At 40.3% G+C, this 11,626-nt stretch overlaps 1 protein-coding gene across 4 annotated transcripts; it reads right to left on the bottom strand.

Moving 5' to 3' along the window:
• Window positions 1-2,534: 2,534 nt before the first annotated feature.
• Window positions 2,535-9,717, bottom strand: LOC131218595 (cytochrome P450 90D2). Of its 4 annotated transcripts, none has more exons than XM_058213232.1 (8): window positions 9,378-9,713; window positions 8,755-9,079; window positions 8,465-8,614; window positions 8,127-8,375; window positions 7,720-7,809; window positions 7,452-7,637; window positions 6,398-6,519; window positions 2,535-3,175 (listed from the first exon to the last, which is right to left on the bottom strand). In XM_058213232.1, the coding sequence occupies exons 1-8, from the start codon at window positions 9,578-9,580 to the stop codon at window positions 3,064-3,066; spliced, it is 1,437 nt and encodes a 478-aa protein (XP_058069215.1). In that variant the 5' UTR covers window positions 9,581-9,713; the 3' UTR covers window positions 2,535-3,063. The 4 variants fall into 4 exon arrangements, with proteins under 4 accessions (XP_058069215.1, XP_058069229.1, XP_058069220.1 ...); XM_058213237.1 differs by lacking the exon at window positions 2,535-3,175 and adding an exon at window positions 5,212-5,347 and having other exon boundaries at window positions 9,378-9,711; XM_058213246.1 differs by lacking the exons at window positions 7,452-7,637; window positions 7,720-7,809 and having other exon boundaries at window positions 9,378-9,717.
• Between the last annotated feature and the right edge of the window lie 1,909 nt (window positions 9,718-11,626).

Below are 11,626 nucleotides of genomic sequence, written 5' to 3'. Positions count from 1 at the left end.
TAACAAAAAATAAATATCATAATCTAGTAAAATTATCCTAATCTACTCGAACATCCATACTCAAACTCAATGTACTCTCCAATGAGTAACTTGAGTTTGAAATACCCAATGAACATTTATTTTAAAGTAAAAGAAAATTTCAATAGTAAAACGGCGGTGACGAAGGAAATAATGAGTAGCATGTGACAACCATGAACTTTGGATAACTTCTAAAATGTGAACCATTGATACTTCTAACGATTAATAAATGATCAATGATATTCTCGATGGTGGGGATTTCAACCATTTATCTTTTATGTATACGCAATTCCAGTGGTTGAGAGTTGGACCGGTCTAAATCTTTCTATAACAAAGAAAAAATGGTTCTGGCCTAAACGCCTAACATAATCACTACTCCGATTAAAAAACATTGTCAAAATGCGTGGTATAATGAAAATACATCATCCAAGGTGTACTGAGGATTTGGATATAGATGGTTCTCATGGCTATAGTGAAGGGGCTAGTAGTGGTGGAGATTGCTAATAGATATTGGGATTTGAATGCTTGATGGGCAATGTCATGGTTCTGATGTTGTTGAGAATGGTGACCGATTGCATGATTGATGACTGCAGTGGCCGATTAATGAATTGTGAGTGGTCACAAGGTCTCCAGATAAGAAGCGATGATGGATGTGAATGAATGATAGTGAGCACAGGTAGATGAGAAATATAGCTCGAAATTATATCGCAAGAACTATAATTTATTTATTTCATTAACAATAATAGAAATATATACAACATGTGTGAGATTTGTAGAAATCTTAACAAATACAAATCTTAATAAAAAGCGAAAGTATTATCTAATAAAATCACCTTATAAACTAATTCTAACAAAAATTAAGAAGAGGCAACACTGCACTTATTTCTATCTCTAAACAGTATATGAAGGTATCATGCAACGAATACATACACAGAGGGCATGACTATCACCCATATCTCTTAAATGGGAGCGAAAACGTCGTTATGTGGATGAGATGCACCCTTCTCCATCAAGAGGGCCGCAACACAGGCAACTCTTTTTGGGCTTGGCTTGGCATGTTCGCAGGTCGGGTCCCTAATTTTCAGCCTGACTATTAAATGGACCGTACGTGCTTAAATTAAACGGTCCACATGGTTAGGTCAGCCCGGTTGTAGCCTATGGTTAAAAAATGTACGTTGGTTGAATATGTAAGTGCTACCTAACATTAAGTTACAAGTAGACACTCAAATGGTGGGCCAGGATCAGGCTTTGAAACTTTTTAACTGGACCCAGTTTGGTCTTGACGTCTTTTTAGTTGGGCCAGGTTTGGGCCTGAAAGGCTTGGTCCTCTGCCACGTGTACGGCTAGTTGACATTTCTTCGGTTTTGATGAAAGATAAACACCAATGTGGCCACACAAACAATCCAATGGTTGGTGTCCCATCCCCATTGTGGTCCACCTGAGTTGTGGATGTGATTGATTTATACCATAATGGGGCCCATCTACCAGAGTTTGGGAACTGTCCACTTAGCTAGTTGGATTATAACACTTGTACGTCCAACTAGTTGTGTTGGAAGCTTAATTACTCCTTTCTAGTCATGTCGAATATAGATTGTCTTTTCATTTTCCACACGTGTTAAATGACGTATGCCAATCCCACACGTATACGCCGAAGGTCGGTGCGTCGGCAGGACTTTGATCGCTACAACAGCACATATAGATGGTGGAGAGGAGTACACATGGCCCACTTGCTTGACAAAAGTGCGTGGTGGGTGAGACTTACTATGCAACGCTTGGGTTTATGGTACAGTGATCCAAACCGTTGATATCCTTCGGCCCAGTTTAGATGGTACATGCACGGAAAATATCGGATGTGCAGAGATTTCAAACTGGTCCAAAAACAAGCTTGCAGCAAATAGACAGCAATGTCCACATTCAAACTAAAAAAGCTGAAGATTCAACGGCGATGATTTCAAACTGGCAGATTTTCGTGCATGGGTCATCCAATCATATCAACGGCTTCGATCTTTCTCGGGCTGATCACTATACGATCTTTGTTATCAGTCTAAAGAATCTGTGCTAGACCCCAATGTTTGATCCCCACCATTCTTAAATGGTGGTAATTTATACAACAATAGTACAAGTGGCATGAATGCACGTGCCGTCCGAATCATCGGCCCACTGTCGGTGGAAAATATACGGAAAATCACGTTGATTGGGCGATCCTAATCCTAACCATTCATTTGATGGCCACCAAATGGACTTTTAAAAGGAAATGGTAAGCAGACCAAATCCGAAAGCCAGCATCAAACAGTAAGATCATCCGATCACTGTGATTTTTGGCCTATGCTCCATCCACAATGGGGCCCGCAATTTGGACGGTCCAGATTGACGTAGTAGCATTCCATTCGAACAGTGGACACTTATCTAATATAAATTGTATGATTTTTCTTGAATATTTTCTTTGTCAGGCGAAACAAGCATGATCAAGGTGATTGCACGTGCGTTTTATCAATAATCAAGATGTGAGAGTGATCAATGATGAGATGTGGGGCTCACTTCCTCTGATTGTCTTGAGACCCCTCATTGGATTCACTCACCACTAGCTGGTTCCTCTCTATCAGCTAAAGAAATACAGATAGAGCTTTAAAAAAAAAAAAAAAAAGGCCTGCCTGCGAAGCCACGTGCACCTCTACACATGGTCCCTCATGCAGACCTGGCACACGTGGCAGAAATCCAACCAGTGTATTGTTCGAGCCATTGAATAGATGATCCGAGCAACAAAATCAAACCGATCGACTTATCACATGGGCAGCAATGATTGAAAAAGAATGGACGGTCTAAAAACATTGTCAACAGTCCACTTTCATCAAACATGGTTGCACCACCTGATGTGTTGACAATATTAATTTTCGGGCATGCGATCTAGAGAGTGGGGCCCATCTAATCCACGGCATGGATATCCTCCACACGTGCCAGGAATTGCATGTGGGGAGGTGTATGTGTGTGGGCTTGGCAAAGCTGTATATAGTCTCTTCTATCTTTACAAACATGGGCCAACTAATTTCAATTATTGTGAAGTCGCAGTCCATCGGCTTTATGGTGGGCCACATGGACTCCAATCCAATGTATATCACGCGGCAACCCAAGTGGGTCCCATTTGTAGCTTTCGTATCGTCTGCCAAACAAGGAAAAAGCCAAAATATATAAGCAAATTGAAGGGATTCATGCTCATCCACATATAACTTTATCATAAAGAGATTGTCACATTCAATCAGGTGGACCGCTTATCCAGCGTCCGAACAGTGGATAATTTTCATCCGATAATAAGAGTAAGATCAAACTCATCCACAAGGTTGGCCCATAGTAGAACGATCGGCGTTTGCAAAAAATTAGTTTTATCCACTTATACGGGGCCCACATACAGCTTTTCTTATTTTATCAGTGGCTGTCCATTTGTTTCATAGTGTGGTCCAAAAGACTGATAAATCTGGATGATATTCATATAGATATTGCCTCGAGGTGGGCGTAACCTATTGGATGGTTTGGATTTTGCATACGCATGATATTTTTTGAACTTATCCGCTGCAGGCGTTGGATGGTAACTTATTGTACAATCGATGGGATACGAAATATTTCTCACAGATTGCGAACATATGTCGCATTCCAGTGGTACCGGTACCACCGAAAGCTTCGGTGGTACCACCCTGATCTGTCCCAGATGCATCATCTTATGTTAGACTAACGGTCCAAAAATCATAAGCATCGAATACTCAATCGACCGCATTACAGGTAACAAGTTGAGTGAGATGCCTGCCCTTGATTTCCACAGGGCCCACTTGAATTGTAAAAACTCCTGATTTTTTCGCATGAACTTTCATCCAGGACAGCTGAAGGATTTGAATGGCCTGGATTCTATATAAAAATCCAGTGGGCCTCACACAAAGCAACAGTGTACATCGGCTCTCAAATGGTTCCCTCTGTTTAGCCCACCATAGTTTTAGATCAGGCTAATTTTTGTACACATGAGTGTAAAATGAGGTGATGCATCTGATGAACAGGTTGGATGTCCTTTATAAATATATAATGGGCCCCACATCAGCCCGGTGCCACCATAAGGTAAGGTGGGCCCTGAGACAGTCCAATAAATCAATCTGAGTTGTCAAATTCAGAACACAGTTCGTGGATAACCATGCAAAAATCATACTGACAGGTTGATCCAATCCATCCTGCTTTGGCCTTATTGTCTGTAGCCATCTCTCTCCAAAGCTATTGATGGGATGGTTACGTGTCATAACAAAAGTGATTCTTTAGAATAGTAAGCAATCCATGATGGGCCTAATAAATTGATTGATCAGATTTGGCCTATTTTTAAACAATCTTTGGACCTATTTTAAGCAATCTTGACCGTTCATATTATAAGTAATTGATCAAATGGTTAATATTTGTTAGAATGCTTTGATGTTTACATGGTAAGCCCAGTAAATGTGAGTTGGACGTAATGAACGGTTGAGATTAATGGATTGGACTGTGTAAGTGTCCCAATGCAACTAGGAGTATACTATAATTTTATAGTTCTCCACCCCAGCCTGTCCGGAACTCGGCACAGGTGGGGCTCTAATGGTACGCATTCAAAATGATACGGAAAATGGATGGACGGTGTGGATAAACCCGTACTGCACGGGGGCAGTACGCAACTCGCCTGCCAGAAAACAGAGGGGGGCGGATTGGCTCACATCCAACCCGGTGGATGATAAGTTACCAGTCCATTTAGTGGATAACTTCCAACATATCATCTGGGTGCAAAATCCAACCCGTCCAATAGGTTGGACCCATCTTTTTAAAAATTTCAGCCCCATACACTCATCAAAGGGATCTAACCATACGAAAGACCACATAGCCGCTGATAAATAAGAAAATGCAAATGTAATCCGCCTGATGAGTGAATGGTCTAGTTTTTATCAAACATAATCCTCTTGGTGGGTCCCACCTTTTGGACGGATTGGATTTGATAATCACGTTACGTGTTGAAGGTTATCCGCTAGATGGACATTAACTTATGGTCCAAACAGTTGGATGTCAGCATCTCTTATATAAAGTTAATAATATATATATATATAAGGGATTTGTGGAAAAAGGTTACAACCTGGGGTGCATGTGGGCTTGTCGTATTGCACACGTGTGGCATTAAAATAGGCTTGTTTTTGCTCTTGCTGTGTGTTGTCTTGTAGCTCTCACATTCCGCTAGCAAACAAGGGATGGGACCCATCTCCTTTTAACCTTGATTGGCATTCTTCTTTTCATTCTTACGGTTGGAAAGTTGACTATGGAATCCTCCTCGGCCTCCCACCTACAACTCGACCACAAATCAAGTGTCACACGCACTTACGTACACAATATATATATTACATGGATCTACATTTCTACTACATGCAGTCACAGGTCATCCCATCGTTGATCATAACGATCAGACGGTTGTCAAGCATTGCGAGCAGGGATCACCATCTAAGAGCTGATCAGTTGTGGGGACCACTAGTCGACTACATATGTGGTGATCTATGGATCTGATCGGTTGTTGGGTGGTGGTTCCATCCATTCTCCACCAGGGACACCTGGTCTGTTGTGGCACGTGGGTCAGTACCATCATTCACATCCAACCGATAAGTTACCATCCACTCAGTAGATAAATTTCCTGATGTCATGTCAACATCCAACCCGTTCAATAAATTGGTACCTGTATGAGGACCACCTTAGCTAAAAATCAACAGCATCAATTCATCAGATAAGCTACACTTGTATTTTGTTATTTATTAACTGCTATACATTAATTTCTATGATGTGGCCCTGCTTGGTGAATGGTTGGGGTTGATTTTTGCACAAGGTGATACAGCGGCTGATAAATAACAAAATACAAGTGTGGTCTATCTGATGAGCGGTAAGGGATGATTTTAAGGCCAATCTATTAGATGAGGTGGATGTCCAATTACATATCATAGGTTAGAATTTATCAACTGGGTGGACAGTAGCTTTTCATCGAAGCAGTTGGATGTAAGCATTTCTCATGAAAATCTCCTGCTCAGATATTATGATTTATATACATGTGTACACACACATACACATGTGCTTGTATCTTTTTATATGCATATGCATACAAAGAGAGTGATTAACGATCACATGGAGGGGCTCCACTGTTAGTGAGAGAGTTGACCTGATGTGGGGCCTATATAGTATGTATGACATTTAATCCGTACAAGTGTGCCCCACCATGACGAAGATCATCTAAGGAGAAAATAGGATAATAATCCAATCCTCAGGTAGGCCACCATCGAAAACAATGTATGTATGTGTGTGTGTATATATATATGCGAAGATGGAAAGTGAAGTTGGATAGTTATCTTACGTGAAGCGAGTAACGAAATGATGGAGGAAAATGGACGCTTCAAGCCTGGCCAGGTCTAGCCCAGGACAAAGTCTCTGCCCACCTCCGAATGGAGTGAAGTTACAAGTCCCAATGTCTTTGTCCTGTTATTTTCATCCAAAAGGTAAGTTACACGAGAGAGAGAGAGAAAGAGAGAGATAGAGAGAGGAATACTATCCAGATTCAGATATATACATGAATGACAACATGGGTATTCATCTACATGATTAATTCAAACATAGATATACGTTTGTTTGATGGGAATGTAGAGATACACATGGTGGGACCTGCCAAAACCACTAATTAGATTTTATCCATGTGTAGATCCCAAGATTAATGAATAAAACCTAATCACTGATAAAAGATTGGACTAGTATCATGGGACGTACTCCTAGCTAGATACAATCTAATCAGAGATGTTGATACAATCTAACTAATGGTATCTGTGATCTTGGTGGATCCCACAGGAATGGTAGGCATCGTAGATGGCACAATATTCGATCTGGACTGTCCATTTGAATGGGCCCCACCCTGGTTCCAAGATCACTCTAGCTGGGAAAATCTGACCATTTGATTTCATGGACCAGAACAGCTGGTGACATTAATAAATAAATAAATAAAATAACATAAATAAACTGCTCTCTTTCTAATCGTTGACTATTCATTCCGTAGGCTGGTGCGCAGGAATGATGATTGTCCTCTTCGTGTAGTCATTGATTTGTGGCCCTTAAATAGTGGAGCCCATTGAGTGTTCGATCTGTATTGATGATTAGAAAAAGTCATCCGCTTGCCTAGTTGCATAGTATCATTATTTATTTATTATTGCACAAACGGGATTGAGTGCTCAAATAAAAATAGCTAATCAGCGGTCTAACTAGCACATGCTTACCAATGGGTAAGTACACCTGTTTACGTACGAATGTATATACAGACACTATATACAAATATACATATGCATGCATGTATGTGTGTGTGTCTATATGTGGACATGGATCTTAGAAAGTACTCAAGGAAAGGAAATAGAGAGAATTTTTACTTGCCACCTCCATGGATTGAATTGGTAAGGGTCCTCGTAGAGCCGTTCATCAAGATGGACAGATCTAAAATAGGTGAAAACACACCATCCTTTAGGTATCGTGTACCCTTTTATCCTCACATCTTTCATGGCTTTGCGCATCACACCAATGATAATGTTCCCCATCCTCAGTGTCTCTGTTATAACCTGCTAACAACAATCTAAACCCTTAAAATTTTCCTTGATTAATATTCTACTGTTGTTATTGATCAGCAACGGAATTACTTACGTTTTGTGTAAATGACAATGACATGTAATCGCTCCAGCACAATTGCTCACCGAGTTCGTCCTTGTGCTTCTTCAACTTCATGTTCTCCTCCTAGGATGCACAGTAACTTTTCTTAAGTTTGGTTTAATACATGATCTTAGCTTTGTTAAGTGTGCATTTGTAAGTAATCCCTCGTATTAAAATTTGGTTGGATACGTTGGTGGGACGACTTTGTTTTTGTTCGATCGAAAGAGAAATTCAAGCAAGTAGCACAAAAAGTCAATTTGCATGTGTATTCAAATATAGGATTTTAATATTAAAACGTAGAACGTCTACCACTAAGTTATGCATCGAGACCTAAACATGCATGATTCTCAAACATGTAAAATAAAAAAATAAAACAAGATCATGAGTTATTAGTTGTGTACCATCAATTGTGCAAGAGCGAGCGGACAATCGCTGAGGTATTTTATGGCGAGGGTCATGAGGACTGGCACGGAGTCCTCTCCCGGTATCATCAAATCTATCATGTTGTCCGATATGAGATCGACCGTTAGTTGCTCGCTGGCATTGTTCAGCAAGACATCGACCACGTCCCTTGGGATGCGCGCCTCGTCGGTCCTCCTCCTCCTCTCCTCAATGATTTTGTGCACCAACGTCACCATTCTCTTTTTTGCCTAGGTACAGGTAAAAATAAAAGCTCATTAGTTGATTGTAGTTACTAGTGGTAAGTTTAACCTTTTTTTTGTTTTTTTGGGATACTTGCCTGCAATGATCTGTAGAGTCTAGTTCCAGGTAAATTTACAGGTAGTGAGATCAATCCAGCTATGAATTCTTGAAACTGTTGCTTCAAGAACTCCATTTCTTCACCTGGGTCCAAACTAATCAATGCTTTCACCAGTATTTGAAATGCAATCTGATCAAAACAAGAGTAATATAAAGAGGCGTTGCAAGAAAAAATCCATGATCAGCAACTAATACAAAATTACAAAGTATACTTAAGACTAATGGATACTATAGACACTAAGAACCAATTGGAGAGAGAGAGAATGTTACATTTTTAGTTTCATCTTGTATGTAGATGAGCTGATCATCATTCCAACTATCCATGGACTCTTGTACGTACTTTTGCATGTCTTGTGTGATCTGAGCTTTTAGATTTGGGGACTTGAAGAAGGCACCAATAAGGCCATGGATCCTTCTTTGCAAGCTCCCATTAATGAGTAGGATTGAGGACTTCCCCATCAACTCAGTGAGTGATCTTGGGTAAGATGGCACGAAAACCCTAGCGTCGCTCTGCAAGACGAACCGGCTCACCTCTGCATCCGTTGACACGATCGTCGGGCTCCCGAAGATGTGTGACTTGAACACCTTACCATACCTACATGAGTCCAAACATTGTCACCGAGTCGATCTCATTCGCTCTTTCCAAACTCAACAAATCCACAATTTCATGAATTAAACGGTACACTAATGTACTAAAACCACATGAAATGCTATGAATTTCCTAAGTAACAAGCCATGGCTCATTTCCACATGGAGTATTAGTAACAATTACACAAAACCAACATACAAAATTGAATTAAAAGTTGAAAACTAGAAGTGAATTGCAAATTGTAATGTAAAATGTATATTTCTCAATGCAAACAGATTGCGATATGTGTCCAAACGCGACTCACATTAGACGGCGTTTGTCCATGAAGCTCTCCGGGCGGGGGGAGTAAGCACATGAGATGAATTCGAGCGTCTCTCCAATATAAGGCCATCCCAGAGTCCCCGGCGGGAGCGAGCTCCTACGGTTGGATCTGATCTTCCAGCTCGTGTATAGAATCAACGCCAGGAGCACTACTGTTGTCACACATGCTTCCCACGGACCGTCCATTTTCGACGCCTCTGATGCCCTGTGGATCTTACATCCCCAGTACTGAAACCCCTTTTATATGAATACGTTGATGACGATGATGATGACGGTGACAATGGTGATGATATAGACATAGAGAGCTCATGGCCATGATGATTTTCATGATGATGATAATCTCGGTATTTAGATACAAGATCAAACCATTCATACTCTGGCATGGTTTCACCACACAGTACATATGCGCACGGTCGATGCACACGTGTAATTCATGTACCCTCAATCCAAACCATCCAAAAAGTGGACCCCACGCTTCTTATATGATCCTAACATACCAGCATCCCGCATTCCTCCTTTGAATTCAGTCAACTGATTGTTTCACAATCTACCGTTCATTTCATGTCCACTGATAGGCCTTTTAGGATCATCGATCTGGTTTTTTTTTTAGATTTTGTTTTATCCAGAATATTTCTGATGAATCAGACGGTTCGGATTTGAAATACAAGCACCCAACATGTACAATAACGGCTCTGTGGTACTCCTGCGACACACTGAGATGACTCATCCAACCATCTTACATGTAAACCATGAGAGTTCGAGAAGGGTAAAGTACAAAAAACCATATAAATGGGGTTTTGCGAGTCCCACGGCCATGATTGCCTCGTGCCACAGTGGTAGAGGACTCTCACTTGCAGTGCAGCTGCTCACCTCGTGCATACATGTGAAGTCCATTCAATAAATCCAACCCACTCTCTATCATCATCTGACGCCCCTTTTGTCCCTCTCTCCATCTGCTTTTCCCCACCCAAACAGGAATACTTTGATACTCTGGAAGAGTGTGACGGATGATACACAGACACTTATAAATTACTTGCACATTACATATAAGGCATACAATTAATTCAGATTTAACTGTCCAAATTATGGGTCATGTTTTATGAACCAAAATTTACACTTATTTCATTATCGACTAATAGATTAGTGACTATTTATTGGACGGTTATAAATAAAGAAAATCAGAGGTTAGGATTGTTCATCTAGTCTGATTTTGGGAGTGTGATTTAGAACACAGCTTGTTCTACAATGTAGTCTGTTTTAATGTATGCCAAGTATACAAGTCCCACTGCCTGTGTATCAAGTGGGGTACTCTGCTAGAGTATCAAATGGCTCCCCACCACCTAAATATCATCACCCAATCCACGCCCTTAAACCATCCTCTCTTGTTCCTTTCATCCCCATCTTCTCTCTCTTTTTTATTTGTACACATACATGTGGTTCTCTTTTCTTTATTGCACCCCTTTAACAAAGAGACCTGGTCTTGTGGTTCTATGGACCACTCAATTAAATTCATAATCTGATAATTGGGTAATGTGTATGGATGATCAGAACCGTTCAAATAGTCAATCAGCAAAAATAAATGAGTTTAGATGAATGATCCAGCCGTTCAATCAAAATGGATAGATGAAATCGTAGAATAGTCAATTGTTTACAATCATGTCCCTTTTTTCTAACTAAACTGTTCATGGTGTACGCATGGTGTGGACCACCTTCTGAATACATGGATCCATGTGATCCCAGCTGGCGGATTATGATTTCATTTAAGTAGCCATGAGGACCACCTGCCCCTTAGTCTTTAACAATAACCTTGATTTTTAACACCTTTTCTTTTACTTTGCTTTGACTATTCATATATAATAATCAGCCACACATGGCTCTTTCTTTAGCTTCGGTGTTAGTGTTTTTGCCTTTGTTCTTAATAATAAGCTGCATTTGATTCCTTTTTCCCTTTCTTTTAGGACGTTTTCTATAATACATCCCGATGTATTGCTACAAGATACATCGCAACTCTAACCTCTGGATTTGGTGTCATCTTTTCGGTGATCGATTCCGTTTATATGATGGCCACTCCTTGGATGGTAGATAACCGAAAGATTTAAACTCTTGAATTGAGATATTATAATCCTTTAATCATTTAACTCTTTTACTTAAAAAATAAGTTGAAATATTTCAACTTTAAAAGTTTTCTTTGGGTCCTCCATTCACATTGAGGCCCAGCATATAAACGGTTTG

Source organism: Magnolia sinica, chromosome 1 (genome assembly GCF_029962835.1).
Source record: "Magnolia sinica isolate HGM2019 chromosome 1, MsV1, whole genome shotgun sequence".
Taxonomy (NCBI): domain Eukaryota; kingdom Viridiplantae; phylum Streptophyta; class Magnoliopsida; order Magnoliales; family Magnoliaceae; genus Magnolia; species Magnolia sinica.
The sequence above is the reverse complement of the archived record's forward strand: the minus strand, read 5'-3'. Positions and strand labels throughout refer to the sequence as shown.

Coding starts and splice junctions, on each gene's coding strand:
- LOC131218595 (XM_058213232.1), bottom strand. CDS start 9,580: ATGGACGGTCCGTGGGAAGCATGTGTGACAACAGTAGTGCTCCTGGCG. Junction 9,080..9,377: donor ATGGACAAACGCCGTCTAAT/GTGAGTCGCGTT, acceptor GGACTCATGTAG/GTATGGTAAGGTGTTCAAGT. Junction 6,520..7,451: donor TCAATCCATGGAGGTGGCAA/GTAAAAATTCTC, acceptor TGAAAATAACAG/GACAAAGACATTGGGACTTG.